This window comes from Chionomys nivalis, chromosome 21 (assembly GCF_950005125.1).
Source record: "Chionomys nivalis chromosome 21, mChiNiv1.1, whole genome shotgun sequence".
NCBI classification, from domain to species: domain Eukaryota; kingdom Metazoa; phylum Chordata; class Mammalia; order Rodentia; family Cricetidae; genus Chionomys; species Chionomys nivalis.
Window position 1 is genome coordinate 15,299,494 of NC_080106.1, and position 14,013 is coordinate 15,313,506.

The window sequence follows — 14,013 nt, forward strand, 5'->3', positions numbered from 1 at the left end:
AAGAGGTGTCAGGAAAGAGAAGAATGGATGTTAGGACTGGAGAGAGAGAGATTAGTAAGGCTTTTGCTCTGCAAGCTTGACGATCTGAGTTCGATCCCCAGGTGTGGAAGTGCATGCTAGTTATCCCAGGACTGAGGGAGGTAGAAGAGAGAAGATTCCTGGGGCTCAGTGGCTACCCAGCCAAGGCCAGTTCTTTGAGTCTTAGGCCAATGAGAGACTCTACCTCAAAAACCAAAGGTGGATATCACCGGATGAGCCGTAACAGAGCTAATCTTTTGAGTCTCCCATGTCTGTGCACACAGGTGTGCGCGCACACACAGAGTGAACAGATGTGAAATATATTCTTAGGATCAGATCTTGGTATGTGGTCCTTTGACATGAAGCTGATGAATCAGATATGTGTTGAGATTTGGGGAAAAATAATCTTCCAAAAGGATACTAAATAAAAGTACTTTCGAAAATGTAAACCTTTGAAATTCAAAATTGAGTTCAAATTGGGTTCTTTTTTGCTCAAAAAATTTTAATGAGGCTCTAATTAAGCAGCCCTCCCTCCCTGAACAATGGCTTTAATCTCCCTGCACCTCACTGGCTCTTCTGGAACTCCTGCTTTTTATTCATAGGCTTCAGCATATTTAGAAAGAATGTCTCCCAAACAAACTCCCTCAACTCCTTGTTTAAGCAAAAAAAAAAAAAAAAAAAAAAAAGTTGAATTTGGCAAAGCTGAGAATACAAACGTGCTTTTGCCAAATATCTTACGATTAATAATTCTGCTTGGTAGCAGTCACCTGTAAATTCCACAAGTCCGTTGATAACCATCCGGTAGATAGCCACCCTTCACTTGCTTGATAAATTGGAAGAAATGTTCGAAAAGAAACAGCTAGACTGTAAGCCCAGCTCACTGAACACCCTTCCTATGGATATAAAATCCTCATTTGTTAGAGGCTACCTACCTTCAAAAGATAGCTATATAATGATATTATGCTTCCCCTATAGGACATACCCGCTTATATTATTATGTATTCTTAAGAGACAGATTTTATTTCTTTAAATAGTCAGATTAAGAACAATTTAAATCCATGATAAATCATATAAATATCTCTATCTGCTTTGCCTCTTTTTAAAGAAACGTCACAAAATGCATTAGTTTCCTGAATATTTTCCTGAGATGATCACAGAAGCATATTTTACTGCTTTCTAAGGCAACATGAGACGGCATCTTTGCTCTGCATACTAAGAGATGGAAAATCATTTAGGAACAATGTGCATGATCTTTAGGGAATGTCAAAGAGAGCATCATTGTTACAGGCAGCTGTGAGCCTCCTAATGTCATGCATGTTGAGAAACCGACTCTTCTGGAAGAGCAGCAAGTGCTCCCAAACACAGCTATCTTTCCAGCCCACCACACAATATGTTTAAAGGAGATCCTTAATGTTTGTTTTTCTAAAAAGGAACTGTTCTAATGTCATGGAAAGAACGATGTTCAGAAACTGTTTACAGTGCACTGTAGCAGGCTGAGCTCCAGGAAGTTGGGTTTTATGTCATATGTTTTGAACAGAGTTTTTATCATTACCTTGTAAAGATCTTTATTTTTATGAAGGTATTCAATTGTAATCGAAATTAAGGAGTTTAACTGGCTGTTTAACACTGGAAGGAAGATTTATATCATGCTAGTTTTATAATGAATATCAATATAGGCCTTAGAATTACCTTCTCACTGTATCCACCTCCTCCTTACTCTCAACTTCTGAGCCATAGCTCTAGGGTTGGTGGGTGATAGGAAAAGAAATCAGCTGTTTTGAATTTTTAAAAATTGGCCATCTAAGATTTAGGGTAGTTGAGAATTTTTTTAAACATTTATTTATTATTTATTTGTGTGTGCATGTGTGTGTGTGTCTATGTGTTTGTGTGTGTGTATGCATGTGTATGTGTCTATGTGTGTGTGTGTATATGCATGTGTGTGTGTCTATGTGTTTGTGTGTGTGTGTGTATTTTCTAGTAGTCAGTTCTTTCCTTCCATCATGCACTTTTCATGGATTGAAATCAAGCAGTCAAGTTTGACCCCACATATCTTTAGCTGCTACACCATCTTACTGGCGAGCTGATAAACCTTGCTTTGACTTTGTGGCTAATGAATAACAATGTCTTTAGTATTCTTCAGGTTTTTCTGCAGAAAATTTGCAGTAGGTTTTTGTAACTTGTTTTGTTGCTGACTCTTGTCGCCCACCTGGGTCTGCTGAGTCTCGGTGCATTTTTCTGTAGTAGAAGGCCACTTGTTCATTTCCCAGCCACCCAGACTCCCAAAATAATCACACAGAAACTATATTATTTAAATAATTGCTTGGCGTATTAGTTCTAGCTACTTATTTGCTAACTCTTACATCTTAATTTAACCCATCTCCATTAATCTGTGTATCACCACGAGGCTGTGGTTTACTGGGTAAAGTTCCAGCGTCTGTCCCTGTTGGGGCTACATGGCTTCTCCTGACTCCACCTTCCTTCTCTCAGCACTCAGTTTAGTTTTCTCTGCCTAGATCTATTCTGTCCTGCTCTGCTATAGGCACAAGACAGTTTCTTTATTAACCAATGGTATTTACAGCATACAGAGGGGAATCCCACATCATTTTTCAGATTTTTTTCTGGGGCTGACCTGGAACATGGGCTCTCAGAAGGCGGCTTTCCTTTGCCTTTCAGCTTTGGCATGGTTCACGATGGTGAAGGCAACCCCTGCAGGAAGGCAGAAGGCAACATCATGTCACCCACACTGACTGGAAACAACGGGGTGTTTTCATGGTCTTCCTGCAGCCGACAGTATCTCAAGAAATTCCTCAGGTAAGATGGATGAAATCCTGGGGATTGTGCCCCATTCTGTAGCAGTGTTAAGTAGACGTGAAAACAACTATCCAAGCCAAGCAGGCCTAGAGGAATGGACAAATCGTTATGACTATTTGGGAGGCAGAGACAGAATGACTGAAAGGTCATGGTCTGCCTGGACTACACAATAAGTTCAGGGCCGGCCTGAGAAATAAAAAGTAGAAAGGAAGCCTACAGATATTGCTCGTCAGCAGAGTGCCTGCCTAGCATGCATGAAACACCAGCTTTAACCTCTAGTACCACAAAATCAAATGAACCAAACAACAGATAATATTCCTATTATGATGCCATTGGTAGTTATAATGATATAATTATTGTTGAAAATCTACTGAAGACTATTACGGTGCTATATTCCCTCCACATACTACCTGACTAGGCTGGCACGATGGCCCTGTAGGGAAAGGCACCTGCTGTCAGGCATGACTACATGAACTCCAGCCTAGGGGAACCCCCCAGACCACACTGACTCGTCAAGTTATCCTCTGAAATACACACTCATATTGTAGCATCCTTGTGATTGCATACATGGACATGCATACCCGCAGGCACACACAAATTAATGTAACCTGAAAAAATATATATATATATATCACTTTATCCTCTCAGCAATCCTATTTCTATCTTCAGTCTAGAGTTGTAGTTGAGTCTTTGAGAGGTCAGCTGTGCATAAAGTATAACAGTTGTGAATCTGTGGGTGTAAGATTCACACTTAGATCCATTCTGATGCCAAGGTCTAAGATTCATAAGTTATCTCCATTTTAACTTCTAAGACTCCTAGATGTATAGCCTTTTTACTGTGGCTAATTATTTTAATCTAACCAACCAGCTTGTAGAGCTTGGGAGAGCCTAGTGTTTGATTTAAATTTTAAGGATGAACCCAGGGCCGGAGAGATGGGAGGCTCAGTGATTGAGAATGATTGTTGCTCTAGTGGAGGACCTGAATTTGGTTCTCTACAGCCATGTTGGGTGGCTCACAAATACCTGTTGCTCCAGCTCTAGGGGACCTGACATCCTTTTCTGACCTGTGCAAGTACCTATAAACAGAGACACATATGCTTAAGTAAAAAATAATAATAAATCTTTTAAAAAGGACTCTATTCTTAATGACATGCATGTATCTATATCTTTTTAGTCCATGTTGACTCACACATGGACACTTGGGTTCTGATTGTTCCCTTTGACCGGATATTAGTGGAAGTTTCATTGCAAATTGATGTTCCTAATATGTTCATACCTTTGCTACACTATATTAGTTGGAAATGTTCACAGAATTATCAACATTAACCAACAAGGAAGATTAAATGTGAGTATATAAAGCTGACTGATGCCTAAAGTATAGTAAAAAGAAACTGATAGATGTTTGCTGATTTATCATAAGCCATGCCCCTCCATATATTTTTATATTAATTTTAGATTCAATATTTAGGGTTGACAATGTCTTTTCTACTTCATGTAAGTATGGAATCAATACATTTTATAAATCGAGGTTAACTCCATGTGGATCGACTTTCTGTTCATGAGCTTTGGGTGGAATAATAGTGACAATGCCTCCTCTGTCGTGTTAAGGACATTATGTTTTCTGGTTTGAGCCATGTAACAATCCTTATGAGAGTCATCATCATTAAAGAAGTTTACAAGAATTATATAAAGTCATTATGGATGCATGGTTGATAGTACCTCCATGTATGGCCTCAAAATTGCATTTAATATCACACACTAATTAACCTCTCAGTGGTGGTACTGTTTGATTATATAAGGAAATGGGGTAAGGTGATTTTTTAAAAATACCCATACCATGTTCTCAACACATTTTACTTCCAGGCACCCCATAGGGAAACTTTTCTGCCTTATGCCCCGATTCTAAAATTTATTTTATTGGGTGCTTTCCTGCATGTGCCTAGACTGCCCTTGAGACTCTTGTGTGGTAAAGGATGACTGTGAACTCCCAAGCCCCTGCTTCTACTTCCTAAGTACTAAGATTCTAGGCCTGGAACAGCACACCTAGAACCTTCTGATTCTTTCTGGATACAACTTTGTTCATAAGGCTTATTTGAGGCAGCGTACATCTTTATTTCTTCTTGGTCCTGTCTTTAAGAAGCACAGTATCATTTAAAACCCCATGAGGACAGATATCCTCTGCACACAGCCCTGTTTGTGCTTTAATTCCTGACGCTAATGTTTGCCCAACAGTAGGCTCTTGGTAAAAACGCCCAGTGTTGTTGAATGAGACTGTAGAAGGGAGATTTTACTTATATTTACACTTCCCATCCCCTACCCAATCCTAATGCACATTGGTTAGATGGCCAGAACTTCCAGCCCCCTATAAAACCCTTTATGACTGTATGCATTCCAGCCTTTTTAGGCAGGACTTACTCTTTGCAATAAAATGTACTTTTTAACTCTAAACACATGCCTGTTTCTCTAAGCACATTCTATGTTTCTTTGCATGACTGCACTCACTGAGGTGCAGTTTTTAAATGGAAAGGTCACAGATGAACAGGGCTGTTAATAAGGATGTGTTATCAATGCAGTACACCACAGGCTGGCTGTCTGGTGGATGAGCCCAAGCAAACAGGACAGTATAAATATCCGGACAAACTCCCAGGACAGATTTATGATGCCGACACACAGTGTAAGTGGCAATTTGGAGCCAAAGCCAAGCTGTGCAGCCTTGGGGTTATGAAGGTATGTTTCCTCGTGATTTCTAACTTGCATTAAGGATGTGCCATGTGCCTGTGTACCTACCAAAAGGATAAACATTTGGTTTGCTGAGGCCAAAGGTCAGCATCTGGGTTATCTCTAAAATGTCATTTGTTTGGCATGATAATTAAGTGGTAATTTTCCTGTCAATGACTTATCCAGGCTTATCCCCCATAGACTCTGCATGCCTGGTTTAAATACCAGTTGTCTGCGTCCTTGGAAGAAAATTCCCCCCTTCTTACATGCAGGGTTCATTCCTTGAAGCAAAGCTGAGAATGCTTGCTCGTGCTAATTGTGGTTTTTGTTGTCTTGCTGTGCTTTTAAAGTGATGAGCTCACAGTCACCATCACATCAACAAGTGCCATGTGCCCTTCATCTTCATGTAAGACAACTATTGCAGGAGACACTCCCCTTAATACCAGAAAGTTGACAGTCACTTTAATAGTCTTAGCGTGCTTTCTACATTGACTCCTGGAAGCAAGATTACAGCCCAGATAAGTGAGAAAATACAAAACTCCAATATGCAGAAATAAGAGAGACCCAGTTGCACTCTTTCAAGAGATGCATTTCTGACAGCATTGCAGTCCCAACATCAATAAAATGTCCCATAATTTTAAAAGTAGTTCATTCCAGGCATCCAGTGGAAAATGTTAAAGTCTTAGGTACTTGGACCCATGGGCAATAGGAAGTTGTAGCTTTTCCTTTCTCCCCTCCCCCACCTCTACTCCTTCCACCTTGTCCCCCTTTACCCCCTATTGCTCCTTCTCCATCACCCGCATTAGTAGCAGCAGCAGCACTGCCTTCCTAACTTCCGGCGCCACCATTCCCAGCAGTTTCTGCATGACCCTCTGTCCTGCATGAGACATTCCATGGCAAGATTTATTGTATTTGACCTCCATCTTCAAAACCACTTTGAAGTAAAAGTTATTGCCCCCTTTCACCTACATCCCAGAGAAGGTATCCAGCTTGCCCAAAGCTACAGAACTCTCAAATGATCAAATCTAAACAAAACAAATCACCCACGTGGAAGTTAAGCCTCTGCCTCTCCTTTGTTGGATACTGGTTTCCCTTAACCTAACAGTGCAACAGCCACTGGTGTGACTTGTGTGGTATCTCTGTAGTTGTAAGCACACACAGCCTTTCAGTAAGTCAGCTCACCTATAAAATAAAAGTCCATTCTTGAGAAATAATATCCAGTCATAGGCTTGATATGGAGCCATAAATTAATATAACTGCAAGCATTACTATTAAAAAGCTAATCCTCAGCTTCACTCTTTGGGCATATCCTTCACACCACATGGGATTTACATTATGTATTTTCGTTGTTTTCTAAACAAGCAAACATGCAGCTGTTTTAATTTGCCTGTTAAGCCTCAGCATTAGGTAGAATCGCCCATTTACTGAGTAGAATCTCCTGAGCATGCCCTTTGACCACTTCATTCTGAGATCACTAGCTTTCTCAATCATCGAATCTGCGCACACTGTACATACGGACCTAGTAAATAAGCATGGCTTCCTTTAGAAATACAGAGGAGTTCCTGAATGAGTCTCCCTCCACCGGGATTGTGCCTGTTCTGTGTCAGGCAGTGAGAAGGGTGTCAGTACCCCACCTTAATCATTTTCTGGTGCCACATCATATTTTTAAAAGATGGTATCTCAGCCTTGGTTGACCCTGGAAAGCATAGTGAAGGGAACTGAGAATTCCAAGTGAAAAGGGCTGAAATGATGAACGGCACAGGGATGTCTGGGTGTCTGGGAGGGGAGCTGGGGAGTCTGGGCTAATAGAGAGATGCTTTAAGATGCCGATGGATGGGAAGGTGAGATTGATTGATGACTCCTGAGTGTGGACTTGTGTTCCCTGTGAACTAGCTTTTGGTATTTTCCTAATCTTGTTTATCACCAGAGTCATGGCCCCATCCCTAATGGTCACAGTGATACTCTACTGTGTTCTAACAACAGCAACAACAAAAAAGGATTTTCTAAACAATGAAATCCCATTTTTAATTTTTTTAAATTTATCTTTAAAGTCTTTATTGTGCTGTGTTTATTTTTCTCTTTCTGCTGTTTCCCTTCAATCTTCATGAACTTTTCTCCCTGTATTCCTCCTAGAAAGGCAAGCTTACATGGTAGGTAAAAGCACACATGCAGGGATGGAGTATTGGCTCGGGGTAAAAGTAAGTCCTGCTTTTCCAGAGGACCTGAGTTCAATTCCCAACTCTACACTGACTCCTTAAAACTTCCTGTAACTCTAGATCCTAGGGGTTTGACCACCTCTCCAGAAGGACCGACGCTCACATGCAAACACATACTTATATACACACATACACATACTCTCTGCCTTTGGGAGGTAGGCAGACCTGGGGTTAGAGTCTTATTCCAACTTTGCCTAGATAGATTCTTAAACAAATGATCTGGCCTCCCTTGACCCATGTGTCCACATCTGTAAGGAGAAGGTAAGAGTTCCTCCCCAGCTAATTTGTGAGGACTGTTCTCTGGTCCAGTCGCATTCTTGTGTGCATGAGAGGTCCTCTTAATCTCTTCCTTTCCCATTCAGCATCATGGCCTCCAGTGTACTGGACATCATAGAGGCATAGGTGTCTGAGAGCATTCTTTCTCGTGTGCCCACTCTCCCTCTTCTCCCAGACTCAAATGTCATTTGCCTAGCAAATCACACTATTCTCTGTTCCTCCTCACAGTGTTTGTGAGGTCAGTCTGAGGGCTGTAACAGATGTTCTGAAGCAAGGCTGCATCTGAAGAAAGAGAACTTGCTTTAGGTGGCAATTACAGGGTGGCTCCTGGGTGTTGCTCTGATGTGGACCAACTCTAGTGAGGGTCTTCCTAGCTGTATCACAGTGTGGATGATGTCCATGGCTAGAAAATATATGAGAGAAAATAATCTCTCTGCAAGAAAGAGAGGTAGTAGAGCCAGGCCCTGGGGCAGTTTTATCCTGTCCCGACTCACATAAGAACTAAACAGAGTTGGCAGGAGAAATACCTTAATCACTGTTATGTGAAATTTCCTGGGGAGACATAAACACATTTCTCTGCCCCCTCCCTCAGTTAGGGCACTAACAACAGATCAAAGAGACCATTCCACCCAAGTCTAGCTTAGTGAACCAAAGAGTCTCTGAGGTTTCCCTGCAGGAGCATGGTTGGCTCAGAACAGGAGCATTGCACAGCTTCCCACCTAGCATGGGTGTTTTCCTGGGAAAGCTGCATCCCATTCCTGGAAGTCTCTGAGCAACTTGAAGGCAGCTTGGACAGTTGAAGACTCCCCCTCGGTAATTGGTTATTGCCTGTGTAACCTTGGAAAAGGGCCTATAGAGCTTCCAGAGATGTATGAGTTTCCTGGACTTCCTGACTCCTAGGAGCCTTCCTCTAGGAGAGAGTGTTTCAATTAGAAGGAAACAGCTGCGCAGTAACCCCTGTCAAGGGCACTCCTTCACTCACCCAAAATCTTCCCCCTAGACTCCATTTGATAACAACTCCACCTCTGAACACTGACACACTGAAGTCTAAGTTCCTGACATATGGGTGTTGGGGGTTCAAACCACACCCAGGGCAGAGCAGCATTCATGAAAATGAATTAGTAATCTGACGTAGGATTCCATGCTATTTAGACAGACCTGAAAGAGACTTACCTCCCTAGCAACTGATGAGAAAAAATTCCCGCAATGACTATTCACTTAAAATGAAATAGACCCTGGCTAACCAACTGATGGTGTTTGTTGAGAGGTCTGAAACAAGGCACAGGAGTCAGTCGCTGTCTCTATGCTGGTACCTTTCCTGCACTGGCCATGAACAGGACAAAGGAAATACCTCAGAGTTGATTCTTGGCTCAGTATCCCCAATTACCATCACGTAGCTAGGGCTCAAGCATCATATTGATTGGCCCATTGAGGAATTTTAAAGCTAAATAGAAATTTGGGGGAAGATATTTGAATACTAGTGAATGCTACACTGGCCATTGTTTCAGAGAGCATTTCTCCCAGAAGGCATTAGGATATGGGAATGTTTCCTCTAAGAATTTGACATTGGGCTTAAAGAGAAGAGAGTAAGTAGGAGGTTTCTAGAAGTTTCTCACAAATGCCTTGTAATAAATCATATCATCTTTCAATTTCTATCACCTTTCCCCATCAGCTTACATCCCAGTTATATTATGTCCTTATTCACCTTCAAATATTCTGTTTAATATTGCCTTTCTCATGCATCATCTATGCATTTCCCATTCTAGAATACTGCATAGCCTTCTGGATAACAAGCTCGTAATCATTCTATACCATTAAAGATATAGTCCAAGAGTTACCTCTTTCTCCCCAAGGACATTTAAACTATTCTTCCTCCGGGCTCTGTCTTTATGTATCACCATTATAAACATGTGATTCCACATTGTAATCATCCATGCATATTCCTTGCTCCTGCTGGTGCAAAATCTACTTAACTATTAGTCTTATGTGGCAGTAGATCCTTTGCAATCAATTATTAGCCTCATAGCAATGGCTGCGATTCACTGTTTTACACACTCCTGTTTTCATAGAGTAGATTTTGCTCTCCTGCTCCCCCCATCCTTCCCATGAGGAAGCATGGGTGATTTGTGTGATAGAGCACCTCCGGCTGGAGAGGTGGCTCAGTGGGTAAAGTTTGAGAGCCAGCGCTGGATCCTCAGAACCCACTTGAAATCTAGGTTGTTGAGCATGGCAGCTAGCTTGTAATCCCAAGGCTCAGAAGGCAGGACAGGGGATCTTTGGGTAAAGTGGCGGAACCCAGTGAACTTCAGCATCAATAAGAGACCTTGTCTCAGTTAGTAAAGTGGATTGGAGGAAGACACCCATCATTGACTTCTGGCCTCTAAATGTTTATATGCACACATGGTGCCCCTCCCCATTTAAACATGCATATCAGACACACATGTGCATCTGGGTGTGCACATCACAGGACATTTCTAGCATTGCCTGTCTTAGTATTGTTTGGTTAAAGGATGCACATTTATCTAACAGTTTTCTAAAGATACCTTGCCTCCAACAGAGACTTTGGCTTTCCCCTCTATCTGCAAAACAGAGGGTGCAGTTAGTTTAACACTGTAGAGACTGTGTTAGCAGACCACTTGGGCCACAGATTGCAGCCTGACTCCAATTCTTCGTAGCCTGTAATTTGTTTTTTTCTAAGTCTCTCTTTGTCTGACTCCAGTGTTCCATTAAGCAACTGGTGGAAAATGCATGGCATTATTTATTGTTCCCCCTTGAACTCAACAGTAAGGAAACAGAAGTTAAATAACCTAAGATCAGACATAGAGCACTAATAGAAAAGAAAACAATAAGGCCCAGGATTCTGAGTCAACATAGGTTGAATTCTTGATTGTATATTATTGAATGATCTGTTCAAACATGGAGGAAAGATAACCACTGATTTATGTAGAAACAGTTATATATCTTTATAAACATATTTTAACCCTTGGATCCAGAAAATACTTTCCAAGTATTTTGTCTGACAGAAATCATAGGAGATAGTTGGTACAAAAATGGTTTATTTGGTAGTGTTCTTAGCTAATGCTTGATTGACAAGAGTCAAAGTCTAGAGGCAACCTTCAGAATGGGCTTTAGATGATGACTAGAAAAAAACTGATGCATTTATTTCATTAAAAAATAACTACTCATAAAAACATGGAGAACTAAAAACTACATGTTGAAAAAAAATGCCATGATATTCTACTATCCAAAATTGTGGTGGTAATGTCTACAATGGTGTATATATTTTGTCAGAGCTTTGAGAACCATATGCTTACAATATAGGTGCATATTATTGCAAATTATACCTCAGCAAACTTGCTTCTTAAAGTGATGCCAATGACATGGTCTGTTGGTTGCTGCTTTTTAATTACTGCTTCCCCTCAAAAGCTTGGGTAGTAAGATTAAACACAAGGTGTTTCAGGTCTAGCCTAGGAGAGATTTACTGCTGAGAGTAGTTGAGTATTCATCTGACATTTCCTGAGTCTCCTTTTTCCCATTAGCACACCAACGAGAACAATTGTGGAGTCAATCAAGTAATATAGGGGAAACTCTTAGCGGCGGGAGTGGGATTTTTGTTGTTTATTTCTTTTCTTTTCAGTACTGGATTGAATATTGAATAGAGCCTCGTGTGCATGCTTGGTAAATGCTCCTCCTTGGAAGTGTGTCCCAGCAGTGCCCAGTTTCATTATGTTTTCCAGAATTCTTTGTCAGAGTATAATACTATTTTTGAGATAGAGTCTTACTGTATGGGCCAGGCTGCCCTAAAACTATATAGACCAGGCTGCCTTCGAACTCACTCTGACTTCTGAGTGTTGGGATTAAAGGTGTGCACCACCACTGGCACATTTTTAGTTGAAAACTTGTCTTAAGAATTGCAGATTACTTACTACCAGTAAGAATGCTTCCTAATTATAAAGTCGGTCATTTCGATTCATATATTGACTTGTTGAAAATATTTATTGAAGTCTTCCTGGGACCCTGTCCTTGGAGCAGTGCCTCTGTATTAGGAAGGAGGATGATACATGTAGAATACTATAAATAAATAGATTATTGGCAAAGTGACTTTGGGATAAATAGGTTGAAGGTTGATTGGGTGATAGCTGATTAAATTTTAATTAGTAATACTGAGATATTGCTGAGTGGTAGGGCATTTGCCTAGCATGTGTGAAGCCCCTGCCATGAACAAACACAAACTCACATACAACACACACACACATACACACACACTATTGAGTTCTCAAAGGGAACTTTATGAAGGCTTGAAGGGAATAAGAAAATGAGCCACTGTTAGGTATTCGGGTTGTTGGAGATGTGGATAGAGCAAGATGTGCAAGGGCTGGTGTTTGGAGCAATCTGGAGGCACTTTCAGAATATTGCCTCACTGTTGATAGAACAGCTGTACGCAGGTGTGCTGGTTAGCTTTATCTGTCAACTTGACACAACCTAGAATCGCAAGGGGAAGAGAGTCTTAAGGAATTATCTAGACCCAATGTCTGTGGAGTGTTATCTTGATTGTTAAATGGTATAGGAAGAAGATTTAGCCCACTGTGGGAAGTGCCATTCCCTAGTCAGGGAAGGTAAAAGAGAGGATAAAGCCAGCTGAGGGCAAGCAAACAATTAGCTATTCACTGATTCTTCCCCTGATCTGATCGTGGATGTGATATTAACTAGCTACATCCAGGTCCTGATAGGGTGAACTGTAACATGGGCTTTGTTATTTTCAGTTCAGCTTCCCTCTTCTAAGTTGCTTTTGGCTGGGAGTTTTATCACAGTCAAAGAAATGGAAACCACAACAGCAAGAGCTGACCTGTAAGAGGTGAGATCAGAGGGATCAAGAGGGACTCTGATTTACCCTGAGTCAAGCGAGAACATCACATGGTTTGAACAGAGCAGTAGCATGAACTGACTGACTTATATGGAAGAATCCCTCTAGCTCATAATGCTGGCCAGCAGAGCTTTCCATACTGATGGGACTATCTTCTGCTATTCAGTATGATAGCCACATACCGTATCTGACTCTCGAAAACATGAGCTGTGACTAGGACAAAAGTCATATGCAACTCTGGACCACTGTATCAGGTAGTGCCCTGTTGAGAACTCACTGGGTACGGACAGAGGAAAACAGAACAAGTGGGTTTGTGTTAAAGGGTATGACATTAAGCCACATGCAAAGTGGCTGGGAACAGGGTGGCAGCAATGAGTGTGGAAGTGTTGTTTAGATTTAGGAGCTATTTTGAAGGTAAACTCAACATGGTGGTATAGTTTTAGAAGTCCCTATGAGAGTTCCTCTGTGTATACGCTATAGAACTTGAGTTTTCAGATGCTTTTAGCATTTTCAACATGTCATATTTTACTAGAAGGAACTTGTCTTGTGGAATATAACCAGAGAACGTGGGTCAGCAAATGACAGGACCCAGTACAGCCAGCATTGCTTAAATATGTGGTCTTGTTGAGGTGGGGGATCATATCCAGGCAACATGAGACCTTTGGGTCTCTGTGGTTATTTCTCTTTCTCTTAAATTATGACTTAAGTCCAGGTAATTATAGATAAGACAAAGTGGGGTATCTGACGGGGGAAAAGAGGGAGGTACCCGCTAAAGAGTGCAAGCTCCCCTCTTTGTTTACTTTGAAAGGGAGTTTTCTCAGAGGGTTTTTGTGGTCGTTAAAGCATGTCGTCGGCTGTAATTACATTTGACTTCTGCACTTCACCACAGGGGAAATAACATGTCCGTACAGTCTGTCTGATTTCACTCTGGAATCCCTGTGTTTTGCCTGCTCTTCTCCAGCTGCCCCTTGTCTCAGCCCTGTGGCTTGGCTTTGGCTGTCGTGTCTAGACCACCCTCCCCAACTCCTTTTTCTATTTTTCTTATGGTCTCCCCCCCCCTCATTTTTTTGCTCTGTATCAGGTTGATTTTGATGACTGCTATACGTATGG

General features: G+C 41.3%; 1 protein-coding gene across 2 annotated transcripts in view; it reads left to right on the plus strand.

Moving 5' to 3' along the window:
• The window catches only part of Adamts18 (ADAM metallopeptidase with thrombospondin type 1 motif 18), a 133,019-nt gene that overhangs the window by 64,263 nt on the left and 54,743 nt on the right, over positions 1-14,013 (plus strand). For both annotated transcript variants that reach the window (XM_057753875.1, XM_057753876.1), the window contains 2 exons: positions 2,692-2,829; positions 5,403-5,556. In XM_057753875.1, coding sequence (XP_057609858.1) covers positions 2,692-2,829; positions 5,403-5,556 — 292 coding nt within the window. The remainder of the gene's footprint in view (positions 1-2,691; positions 2,830-5,402; positions 5,557-14,013) is intronic.